At 37.3% G+C, this 13,468-nt stretch overlaps 1 protein-coding gene across 3 annotated transcripts in view; it reads left to right on the forward strand.

Moving 5' to 3' along the window:
- UGGT2 (UDP-glucose glycoprotein glucosyltransferase 2) overlaps window positions 1-13,468 on the forward strand; it is a 183,941-nt gene that overhangs the window by 44,068 nt on the left and 126,405 nt on the right. For 2 of the 3 annotated variants that reach the window (XM_032864140.1, XM_032864142.1), the window contains exons 6-8: window positions 4,762-4,858; window positions 7,897-7,969; window positions 10,265-10,365. In XM_032864140.1, the coding sequence (XP_032720031.1) occupies window positions 4,762-4,858; window positions 7,897-7,969; window positions 10,265-10,365 (271 nt within the window). The remainder of the gene's footprint in view (window positions 1-4,761; window positions 4,859-7,896; window positions 7,970-10,264; window positions 10,366-13,468) is intronic. The other variant, XM_032864141.1, reaches the window with a different exon arrangement.

Genomic DNA, 13,468 nt, shown 5'->3' on the forward strand with positions numbered 1-13,468 from the left:
TACTAGAATGAACGTTAGAGAAGGACTTTGCTTTTTTTACTACTATATTCCCAACATGGAAAGAGTGTTTTATGTTGAAATACTAGTGATTTGCATATTAATGTTTAAGATAATAAAAGCATTCACAAATATACTCGTTAATTGCCTATCCATATTCTTTACCTGTTTTTATATTGGATTATTTGGGTTTCTCTTTTTCTTTTTTTTTTTTTTTAAGATTTTTTAAATTTATTTGACAGAGATCACAAGTAGGCAGAGAGGCAGGCAGAGAGAGAGGGGGAACCAGGCTCCCTGCTGAGCAGAGAGCCTGATGCAGGGCCCGATCCCAGGACCCTGGGATCATGACCTGAGCCAAAGGCAGAGGCTTTAACCCACTGAGCTACCCAGATGCCCCTGGGTTTCTCTTTTTCTTACCTGTAGGTTTTGAAATATATGTTCTGAATACTAATCTTTTCTTCTATAGTTTGCAAACATCTTCTACAATATTTCTGGTCTTCTGGTATTAAAACAAATTATTTATGACATCTTTGGTTCAGTGCAAGTAATAATTGTGATGTCAGATTTATCCAACTTTTCTTTAGTGATTCCCTTCACGATGTCATAAAGACATTCTCGTGTATTTTCTTGTAATAATTAAAATGCTATTTTTTGAGTTTTGGTTTTTAATTTATCTGGAATGTATTTGAATATGCTGCAGGCTGGAGATACAATTCTAGTTTCTCCATATGAAAATTATTGGTCCCCAAATAATTTATTGAACAGTTAAGTCTTTATTCTAAACCATCATATACCAAGTTTTCATATAGACATGTATGTTTTTAGATTCTATTCTTTTCCAATAATATAATGTCTCCTTTACACAAATATATTTCAGTTGCAAGAGCTGTAAATTCTAAAGCAGTCTTGACAAAGAACAAAGCTAGGAGGCATCATGCTTCCTGATTTTAAACTACATTACAGGGACGCCTGGGTGGCTCAGTGAGTTAAAGTCTCTACCTTTGACTCAGGTCATGGTCCCAGGGTCCTGGGATCAAGCCCAGCGTTGGGCTGTCTGCTCAGCGGAGAGCCTGCTTCCCCTCTCTCTCTCTCTCTCTCTCTCTCTCTCTGTGCCTGCCTTTCTGCCTACTTGTGATCTGTCTGTCAAGTAAGTAAATTAAAAAAAAAAAAAACTGTATTACAAAACTGTAGTATTAAAACAGTGTGGTATTGGCATAGAACTATGTAGATCAGTGGAACAGAGAGCCAAGAAATAAACCCATGCATAAATGGTCAACTAGTATTTAACAAGGGAGCAAAACATACTCAGTTAAATGGTGCTGGAAAAACTGGATAACCACATGCAAAAGGATGGAACTAGCCCCCTATTTGACAATACTCATAAAAATTAACTTGAATTGCATTAAGGATTTAAACATAAAATATGAAATCATGAAACTCCTAGAAGAAAACCTAAGGAAAAAGCCCCTTGTCAATGGTCTTAGCAGCGATTTTTTGGATTTGATGCCAAAAGCAAAGGCAACAAAAGCAAAAATGAAGTGCAATAAAATAAAAAAGAAAAGAAAAAATAAAGTAGGACTACATCAAACTAAAAAGCGTCTGCGCAGCAAAGGAAGCTATTAACAAAATTGAAGGCAATGTATGGAATGGGAGAAAATATTTGTAAATCATATATCTGATAAGGGGTTAATATCTGAAATACATAAGGACCTCAGGCAACTCAGTAGTAAAAAACGTAGTCTGATGAATAGACATTTTTCCAAAGGAGACTTACAAGTGGCCAGCATGTACATGAAAAGGCATTCGACATTACAAACCAGGAAATGTAAATAGAAACCACAATGAGGTACCACCTCAGACTTGTTAGAATTGCTGTTATCAAAAAGACAGGTGTGAGAGGGTGGAGAAAAGGGAGTATTTTTGCACTGTTGATGAGAGAGTGAATTGGTACAGCCACTATGGAAAACAGTATGGAGGTACCTCAAAAATGTTTAAAAAGAACCACTGTACGATCTGGTATTTCTGCTTCTGAGTATATATCCAAAGGAAACAAAATACTAACTTGAAAATCTATCTGTGGTCCCATGTTCATTGCCGCATTACCTACCATAATGTAGACATGGGAAACAGCCCCCATGTTCAGCGGTGGATAAATGGATCAAGAAAATGTGGTGTGTGTATACAGTGGAATAGTACTCATCCTTTAAAGGGAAAGAAATCCTGCCATTTGTGACACTATGGATGGCCTCTTGAGGGCATTATATTAATTGAAATAAATCGGACAGAGAAAGACAAATACTGTAATGATGTCACTTACATGTGGAACCTAAAAAACAACCAAACTTCTAGAAAACGGGAGGTGGTGTTGATGGGTGAAGGTGGTTGGAAAGTACAGACTTCCAGCTACAAGTTCTAGGGTGACCTAATACTACTGTGTTGCATATTTGCAAGTTGCTAAGAGAATAGATTTTTAAAGTACTTATCACAAGAAAAAATACTGAGGTTTGGATGTTTACTAAACTTACTGTGGTAATTGTTTCATATAGTCTTGATCAAATCATTATGTTGTATGCCTTAAACTAATAGTGTTTATGTCAATTATACCAGAGTAGGAATGGAAGTGGGAGATCAAATTATTGTTTATCTTTTAAAAAATGTCCCCCAAGTGATTCTAATGTGCCCTATAGGGGGAGATATGATCATCTGTCAAGAAATCAGTGTCCCAGGTTCTTTTTTGGAGAATGTGACCATAAAATAAACTCTGAACACATACTAGCCAACTATCTGGGCACTTTGTCACATCAAATTATAGCCTTCTTAATGAACAATGTATTATACATTCAAAATAGGTATATTTTAAATCTGGTCAACATGTAATTCTAATAAAATAAACTTATTTTTGCTACCTTTGGAACAGATGTCTTTTTATGGGGAAAGAAGAAATAGAAAAATGAAGAAAGAGTCTTCTCACCAGTTGATTTTGTCTATGAGCATTTTTGGTTTGCAAATCCAAACTTATTAGACTACAGTTCACATTATATATTAATACATTTTCAAATGGAGTCAGTAAATATGAATTTAATAAACATTTATCTTTATTCCTGAGGAGCTAATAATATTTCAGAATTGATAATGGAAATTGGTTATTTGAAATTGCATTTCTTTTATGAACTATAACAAAATATGTAGACTTGGAGCTTCGATTTGCTTCTCTACCAGCTGATTGTCTTTTTGGTGGATAGTCAAATGGATTTTTAAATTGAGCTGTATGAAATTGAAAACTCTCTAAAATATTTTCACCTTTTTCAGATGACCATAATTATAAGCAGCTCAGTTCCCTTGTGCTATCTTTCATTATAGCATGTGCCTGAGAAATTAGCAAATTACATTTTCACATGGGCAGCAGTGTTAAATATTTCTCTGCGTATCTGAAACTAATTCTTACATCCTCTTATTTGGAAATAGAACAGCCCTGGAATAGTCACTCTGGTCATCTACTTATTTTTAAGGTTGGAGGCAGGGGAGCTAGGGAGGAAAGAAGAGAATAAAAAGGGGAAAAAAAAAGCCTATTGAGGTTCTCCTTCCCTCCGATCTCTACTCTTCCTCTATCATGTGAGGATCATAAAACTGCCCTCTTGCAAACTTGAGTAAGCGCAGATGCACACCATGTTCCAGGGAGTTCGCAAGGCGCTAGGTTAAACCAGTTTCCTAAGCCGTGAAAGAATGTGCCAAATGAAGAAGACTGTAGCAAAATCGATAAGAATTTCCATCTGGAAGCTAGAAAGAACCTTAGACATCTTCTAAAAATGTTATATATATTCATCCAGGTTGCTTACCTTTTGAAAAAAATGTGGTGCGTCCTCTTCCTTGATAGGGTAATCTCTAGAAGTACATTTTGTATTTGTCCTTTACAGAAAGGGGAAAGTTAGGTATTAAAATTCCAATCAGCAATACCTCAGAGAACTCCATTTTAGGCAATTTTTGCCCTTGTTGCAAGAGTAGATACGGATTTGTGGCATTTGGTATATTTTAATCATTGAGAAATGTGAAGAAAAATTTAATCAGATTGTTCCAGACACTGTGTTTTTTGGTGTCTTTTGCCTCTACTCTTCAGTATTGCTTTTGGCAACACTATAGTTATCCTACATCTAGATAACTAGCAAATGAATAGCATTTGGCGGTTTAGCAAATCCTGTGTAGTTCACTGAAAGGAGTACAGTTTTATTGCAACTTAATTGTATTGGAGCTTCTATTAACTCATAGGAGAAATGGGGAAGTTACCATAGTTAACAGAAAAAGATCAGGTATTTTTCCTTTTAAAAGGGTAATTAAAACATTAGAGCCATAACAAGGTTTTTAGAAAGTAAAGAAGTGGTGATTAACTAAATTCTGGGTCCTAGATATGCTGTCTAGAGAGAGTATAAATATCCCCCAAATAATATTTCACAGTGTTAAAAATATATATTAGTAGGGGTGCGTGGGTGGCTCAGTTGGTTAAGCATCTGCCTTTGGCTCACATCATGATCCTGGGGTCCTGGGATCGAGTCCTGCGTCGGGCTCCTTACTCAGTGGGGAGCCTGCTTCTCCATCTGCTCCCTCCCTCGCCCCCTCCCCGTTCTCTCTCTCTCTCAAAAAAAGAAATAAAATCTTTTAAAAAAATATATTAATTTACCCTAATATCCTAATACACAAACATACTGGATTTAAAAGAAGATGTTTGACCAAATATTTTCTCTTTTTAAAAATCTAAATGTGTTGGAACAGAAACCAGTCTCACAGAAAATGTACTTATCCGGCTACGGTGTGGAGCTAGCGATTAAAAGTACAGAATACAAAGCTTTGGATGACACCCAGGTTAAAAGTAAGTTTACTCTCTGAACTTGAGTAGAATAAAAATTTGGACGCTTATATACTTTTTAAAAAAACATTGACTGACTGTAGTCTTACACATGTTCATTTGAGGCTGGAGATGGGGTACCCTTGTTTCTCCTTAGTTCAGAATTTGATTTTATTCTGAAAGAAATATATTTTATATTGTGGGTCTCAAAAACTTCTTTAAAAATTGGAAAAAAAAATCTTGTTTTGCTTTATCTGGTGGCTTCGCCACCATTGTGAGCAACACATAAAAAATGGTAACCTAGACAAGGCAGGTGGGGGCAGTAGATGAGGCTGGTCATGGCTGTGGTGACCGCCAGGTATGGCCAGCCAGCCTGGCCTGGAGGTGGGGCTGAGGGCAGGGGGTGTCTCACGGGGTACCCAGCCAGTTGGGGGCTGGTGATGGGGTGTGGGTGGGGCTGGCAGTGGGGGTGGGGGTTGTCTAAGGAGGTCAGTGTCTCAGTCAGTCTGAAAGTTCATGGGCCACACACGGTGTTAGGAAGCTTTGTCTCACATATTTTTAATGAAGTTACCAGGATGCTGCTGCTCTTGAAGTAGGGTAGGAGAGGCCTGGGGGTTGCTAGTTTAGATGAAGTAGATTCGGTTAGATCTGTGATCTACAAACCTGTATCTGTGATTGTACTTAAGCTACATGCTCTAGATAAAGGACTCTGGAGTCCTTAAAGAAGCTAGAGTAGTTTTCAGATGCTTCTGAAAATCTTTTATTAACTGGTTCATCCAAAATTTATTTATACCTGATTCTTGATTAAGAGTATTTTTTTTAAGATTTATTTATTTGAAAGAGTGAGTGCGTGCACGGGTGCAACGTGGGGGAGCGGGAAGTGATCACAAGCAAATTCTGGGCTGAGCAGGAAGCCACATGTGGGCTGAGCTGAAATCAGGAGTCAACAAGCTGAGCCACTCAGACACTCCTGGTTAAGAGTCTTTAATTCGGGGGCGCCTGGGTGGCTCAGTGGGGTAAGCCTCTGCCTTCAGCTCGGGTCGTGATCCCAGGGTCCTGGGATCGAGCCCCGAATGGGGGGCTCTCTGCTCAGCGGGGAGCCTGCTTCCACCCCCTCTCTCTCTCTGCCTATCTGCCTACTTGTGATCTCTGTCTGTCAAATAAATAAATAAAATCTTAAAAAAAAAAAGTCTTTAATTCATCCTTTTATATGCTCTCAGATGGGGCTTCTGCTTCAACTTTTTATCTATTCAGGATGTGCTCCTGGAGGCCCTGCTCTCATCACAGACCTAGCTCTGGACACTCCTCCTGACTGCTCCAAATACAGATCTGTATCACTGTTAAGTTTTCTCAGAGTTGCTGGAAAAGGATAGCGCAAATACGAATATCCAGATTTTAGGTATTTCTATATAGCTTATATGTAGCTTTACAGTGTTTTGTAATTTAGTATCTTACTTAATAGTCACAACAGTAACATAAGGCATTTTCTAGCTATTCTTGGGCCTGTGGAATCTTCTTTGAAAGGTCAGATAAAAAAATTTATAAAGTCAGGTGATCCCATTAATGCTCTGTATTACACATTACACACTAATTCTCTCATCACCCTCTAAACGTATGTGTACAGTAGATCTGTTCTCCATTCTAGTAGCCACTCCTTTCATTCAGTTCTGTTTTTTCCCTCTGTATACATCAGACGTCTAACTGGCTTTCTCTCTGATCTTTGGCCTTCTGTGCCCCGAGTCCTCCTTACCCCCTAAAACAGATGGATCAGTGTTCTTCACGGTGCTTTCAGGTTGAAAGCCTTAGGATGAAATCTGACTTTGTGACTCCACTGGTTAAAATCCCACAGAGGCTCGCCATAACCTCCCTCGTAAATCCTAGTACTGTAGCATTGCAAAGAAAGCTTTTCATACTCCAGCCTCTTTCCACTTTGTCACTGTCCCTCAGCCTCTCATTTGTACCTTCTGTTCTGCAACACCAAACTACAAACCAGAATAGTTTTCTCTTGCCTCGATGCCTCCACGTTTGGCTCCATGCTAAACCTTCATGACCTCTATCAAGTACTTTTATCCCTTAGCATATGCTATTCCCTCTGCCTGAAACCTTCTCCTTGGTCCCACTTTTCTTTCATCAAAGGCCTATTCATCTTTTAAAACTTGAAACTATCAGTCAGTACCTCTGAGATGAATGCCTGTCTTTTTGCTCTGCCAAGGGTGGTTTTCTCTTTTCTATATCCCGTATATTCTATGCTTTCTTTCATTGAAAGATATTTAATACAGTTTTACACACTGTATTAAAATTGTCTCTCTCTCTCCTTTCTGCCAAGTGGAGTTTGTGTCTTTTCTGTCTCTCTTCCTCGTGTGTATCTGGCAGGAAACAGACATCCTAGCAGGCAGCCAATAAACGTTTGCCTGATGGAGAAATGAAAAGGAGGAGAAGGAAGACTGAATCAGCACCCACGGCTTTTAGCTGTAGTCCTGGGGATGCGGGCCTTCAGGAGAGAGAGGGGAGGAGTGTATTGGAGGGGCTTGAGCACAGGAGAACGTAACGAGGTCTTGTGCTCCCAACTACCCTGTACTTACACCGGTTACCACCCTGTATGTTATAATTGTCTGGGGAGTAGAGGAGACGGGAAGGGGAAGGGAAGTGACTGTAACATGTTATATCCTTACTTTTTGAGGCCATGAGTTTTGGTGTCTTTCTAAAGATTTCTTGGGTTGTCTTTAAAAGCATTGGATATAGCAGGGCTTGGAGCTCCTGCCTGGCTTAAGAGCTAAAGGATTCGTTGCAACCACTTTGGTTTATGATTCTGGTTATAAAATAGAACTTGACTGTAAAATAATTTGTAAAGCGTTGGTTAAATATGTAATAATCCAAGCCTGTTTAGAAAGAGAGCACGCTCAGAAATAGAAGTGTGCACCGGCGCATGTACCAGTGAGCTGGGCTGTGAAAGGAAAACAAGGTAAAACAAAAGGAATTTAAGTTTGCGTTCTTCTAATTTTTGATGCCCTGTTCCTTTCCCAGTCTGAAAATGTTTTGTTTTGTTTTTGTTTCCAAAATAGCAGCGACCAATACTACTGTGGAGGATGAGGTTGAGACAAATGAGGTTCAAGGATTTCTCTTCTGGAAACTAAAGTGAGTCTGAATTGAAACGAAGTTGCATTGCTGTGCTCTTAACTTTGTCCTAAAGGAATTCACTGTGCTGTGCTGTTGCATGTTTCATCTTCTTAAAATACACCTGTAATTGGTTTTATTTATTACAGAAGTCATACATGATTCATGCAAAACACAATGGAAAAATAATCATGATTTTCGCTGTATGACGAGTATGATTAGAAAAATAGGAATTGGAAATGATCAAAGTTATCTTTGTCAAAAAACATTATAGAATCTCTTATAGAATCTCTTACTGGGTTAGAAAAATCATGGTTAGTATTGGATCATTAGCATGTAATAATCAAAATTTTTGTGCCTCAAAAAAAGAGAAAGTATTTTCTTAAATTTCTGTGTGCAGGTTGCCATATTAAAAACCTTTTAACATCTGGTCTTAATTTCATATACATGTGTAAGTAACCACTCAGAAATTAAAGTTGTGTCCCCCCCCCTTTTTTTTCCTGCATCACCGATTGAAGAGCAAGAATAGGATGGTGAGTGCTCTCTGAAGACCCACAAAAGGGGATTGTTGTCGTTTTATATGTGTTTTCCCTTATTTACAGGAAGGGAAAGTTTGTGATTTCATTACAAAGGCAAAATTAATTAAAGGTAAAGGACAGTTTTTATTAATAGTTTTAATTTTTGCCTGATATTCTATTTATAAAGGACACCAAGGTCAGTCCTCCTCTTGAGTAGATATTCTTACAGAGCAAGGGAGCATTTTTGGAGACTGTGCTAATTTATACAGATGATGGAGTTATATTTCTCAACTACGTTGGCCCAGTGGTGTACTAGTGGCCTTAAGAACTTAATGCATGAAACAGATTTATTAAGGTATTTATTTAGTAGGTAATAATACATTTTATTCCATTGTCAGCTGTCTCAACATCTTGGAACCCACAGTTCTATTCTTTTTTTCTTAATTCTCTTTTAAACATAACTTTTTATTGGAATAAATCGCACATCTCACAGAAGCTTTTGGGACCCTGGGATATTAGTTTCTTAAAAGAAGAAATATTCAAAATTAGTTCTTAATTGAGGCAAAATCCTTTGCTTTGAGTTATTATATGAATAAAGTATTTTTGTCTGGGTTATATAAATTCAGCAGTGAAAATTGTTAAGATTATGGCTAAATATGAAAAATAATACTCTTATAAACTTAATATTCTGTGATTTAAAATATTTGAGAAAGGGGTTAATTTAATTCATAGAGAATTTCCTTTTGAGAGAAGTTCTGTGCTTTTTTACTTCACTGTAAGAACAGTTGTAGTCATTTTGATTCATTTTTTTTTAAAGATTTTATTTACTTATTTGACAGACAGTGAGAGAGGGAACGCAAGCAGGGGGAGGGAGAGAGGGAGAAACAGGCTCCCCCTGAGCAGAGAGACTTATGTGGGGCTCGATCCCAGGACCCTGAGACCATGACCTGAGCCGAAGGCAGAGGCCCAACCCACTGAGCCACCCAGGTGCCCCCCCATTGATTCATTTTTAAAACATGGTCCCATGTGATAAAATTGCATGATATTATCAATATGTTTATTGTTAAACATAAGATAAATGCATTTCTATGTATATGGTTCTGTATATTTTTTAATTTCACTTTTAAAAATCTTTTTACTGTTGAAAATACGTGTTTTGTAAGTTGTGTCGGAGGTAAAGTTTTTTTGAAGAGAATACTATTTAACTCTTAAATGGCACCATGTCTTGATTTCGTAAGAGAAGAAAGAAGCCACATTTGGGATCCTATGTGTGGTAAAATGTCATTCCTACTACATTATTTTTTGGCATTCTCAAAAAAGATACCTAGGCAAAATGAACTTACTGAAGATTTTTTTTTTAATTGCAGAGATGGAACTTTTTGGAAATAAACTCCAAGATTGTATAGGAAGTATTGATGCCTTCCTTATAAAATGGTTTTGTTTTAAATTATAAAATCAATACTAGTAATTTATAAAATGTTACAAAAGTATAGACTCTAAAAGCTAAGAATTCTGCCCTCACCCTTGAGTCCCTTTTAGGTAATGTTAACATGTTTACAATTGAGAGTCTATCCCTTCAGGTTTTGGTTTGTTTTGTTTTATGTATTGAAAAAAGTGCACATACATGGCTCTCATTATTTTTAAGCTCTGCAGACATAGTTGTATCACGATGTACTTATTATCTTGGTGAATAGTTCGTTTGTGTCTAATTATTTGAAAGGGTTAATTTCAAAAATATACTGCTTGTATAATTTGTAGTACGTGATGATAATTAACATTACTTCATATTCTAATGCAGACAAAGGTATTCAGATCTTAGAGATAATCTGACAACATTCCAAAAATACCTGATTGAGAGTAGCAAAGAAATGACGCCTTTGAAAGTCTGGGAACTACAAGGTATGGTATTTTGGTCAACTTTAACATAAACATTTTGGTAACTGATCTCTGTTGTGTTAAATAAGCTTTTATATAACATGATATAAATTATTTTGTAGATATAATTACTGATGTGAATTTTTATGGAAATTGGTATTAAAATCTATCCATCAAGCAAATCATATAAGAGTTAAAATTATATGAAGTGTAGTTGTTTGATATTATCTAATCATTTTTAAAGTGTATACTGATTTATTTTGTAGGTTCATTTCAAGTATTAAATCACATTTCAAGGAGTCTATAATGTTGATTAAAAATCCTGTCTAGTCAGTCAGGAAATCAGAACTAAATCATACTAGTTTTCTTCTGTTTAAAATTTTGAACTTAATAGACCATTGCATATTTCAGTATTAGCTTAGAACAGCCTCGTGCTGACCTCCTGTAAGCAGATATCTTGTGATCAGAATTTAGTTTGAACTGTAAGTCTTTTTTGATTTGTAATTTTCTTTTTTATTACTTGTAATTTTTAGTCATTCATGGAGACATCATTTTGCTGTGTCATCCATAACTTCTATCACATCTCCCATCAACTTTCTATTAACAGCTTATTGAGATAACTGACATACTATACAGTTCACCCCTTTAAAATGTACCATTTGTTGGATGTTAGTATATTTTCTGAGGCTTTTTTACTGTCACCACAGTCAATTTTAGAGTATTTTCATCACCCTGAAAAGAAGGTAACATCCCCATTCACAGTCACTGCCCACTTCTCTCCAGTTTCTCCAGCTGTTGTAGGCAAACACCATTCTGCTTTCTCCTTCAAAATGTTCTCCAAGGAACCCATAATTTAGAAATTACAATTGTAGGCGATCGCTGTAGGTGATGGGGTGCTTTTGAAGGCTTGTAAACAGGGAACGTGCTCAGTCAGCTTAGTTATGATGGATCTGGCTGACCACTGAGTAAGATAGATTTGAATGGACCAGAAACAGGAACTCTGGATAAGACACCCTTGAAATACTGTGGTGAGAGACTGCACTGTGACTGTGGTAGACAGCATCAGAAGGAAGGCTGGATTGAGCAAATATTGAGGAGATGAAAGGAGTCAGAGATGGCTTGAAGATTTCCAGCTTTGAGCCTGAATAGAGAGATATAAAACATGACAGTCTGTTTCAGGGTTGAAGGTGGAGTTCAAGAATAATGAGACTGATGTTAAAAAGATTGCTTAAAGTGACTGACGTATTCAGATGCGGGGTCCAGTGGTGGGATGAACGTAAAGTCTATAAGCTAAAAGGTGAAGATGGAAAGAGCTGAACATCTTAGCTTAAAGCCTTATGAGGGAGGAGGAGCTAATGGTCGTGCAGAGTGACCAGTTGGTACACGAGGGCTGGTGCTGCGGTGTTCATTCACGTGTGGAAAGCAGACCTCATGAACAAGACGTGGGGAGTGATGAGAAATGGAGAAGCACATTACAGAAGCTCACCAAAGTAGATTTCCAAGACAGAGGAAGTAAGCAATCTCCCTTTTCCTATTTTATTGATTTACCAAGTATTTATTCTGTATCTACTACATGTCAGCTATGTCCATACATCCATGGTTTTATAATTTTTGGCTGAGGGCTACAGTAGGAAACCTGTTTTACATCAAGACCCATATACAAGTGTATGATATAAGAATGCATAGATATGCTCAGAACTAAAAGTATATATATGAAAATAAAAGCTTCACATGCAGTATGTATGTTTACTACATTTTATTCAGTCTGACAAACTTTTTTTCTACCGTTTATTTAGAAAAATAACTTTGTACTACCTGTTCATCTGATTTCACTACTAATGGGTTCCAGCTGACATTTTGGAAAACACTAGATGATGAAGATAAACTGAGCTAAAATAGACCCTACATTATCTTCAAAAGATCTCAGATAAACATAAAAATTTTTAAAAACCAGTATAACAATTGTGAATTGTAATTGCTCTAAAGCAAAGGTAGATAGGATTAAGAAGGGTATATGCAGGAAGATCCAAGCTGGTGAGCATGAGGGACGGGGAGAGATAGGGTAGTCTTTGCCGTGAAGTGGTTACTGAATTGAGATCTGAGGAGGGGCTGGAATAAATCTGGGGGTGGGTTATTTAGAGAGAGTACAGAGATCACTGGGAGCCGTTGGATGTGTATACATGAAGGAGATAACCAAGAACTTGGCTAGATTCAGCTTTAAAGTCTTTTCTGACTCTTGACAAGGTAGAGGAGACTAAGTAAGATGACTGCTTCCGGCATACTGGAGACTGAACACATAAGCGACAGATTTCTTAACAGAGATCTGTAGTATCGGGGAAAATACCAAGTCTAGGATTTTATTTTCATTGTGGTATAAAGGTGAAACATTTTGAAAGAGAAAGCAAATGTTTGCTATTTACTGAGTTGTACACACTGGATTTTTTAAATTAACATATAATGTATAATTTGTTTCAGGGGTGCAGGTCTGTGAATCATCAGTCTTACACATTTCACAGCACTCACCATAGCACATACTCTCCCCAGTGCCCATCACCCAGCCACTCTATCCTTTCCCTGCAGCTCCCAGCAGCTCTCAGTTTGTTTCCTGAGATTAAGAGTCTTATGGTTTGTCTCCCTCCTCAGTCCCATCTTGTTACATTTTTCCCTTCCTTCCCCCCTCAAACTCCCACCCTGCCTCTCAAATTCCTCATCAGAGAGATCATATGATAATTGTCTTTCTCTGATTGACTTATTTCGCTTAGCATAATACCCTCTACTTGCATCCACATACTTACAAATGGCAAGATTTCGGGATTTTTGATGGCTGCATAGTATTCCATTGTATGTATGTGTGTGTGTATATATACACACACACACACACACACACACACATATATATATACATACATACACACACATACCATATCTTCTTTATCCATTCATCTGTTGATGGACATCTAGGTTCTTTCCATAGTTTGGCTATTGTGGACATTGCTGCTATAAACATTGGGGTGCACGTGCCCCTTTGGATGGACACATTGGATCTTAAAGTTCTTTCCAGGATTGTCTCCTCAGAGCTCTTTTTTCCTTTATTCTTACCAAAGCTTTTTGTTGCATGTTTTCATTA

Source organism: Lontra canadensis, unplaced genomic scaffold (assembly GCF_010015895.1).
Source record: "Lontra canadensis isolate GAN:19392208 unplaced genomic scaffold, GSC_riverotter_1.0 scaffold26, whole genome shotgun sequence".
In the NCBI taxonomy this organism is placed as follows: Eukaryota; Metazoa; Chordata; class Mammalia; order Carnivora; family Mustelidae; genus Lontra; species Lontra canadensis.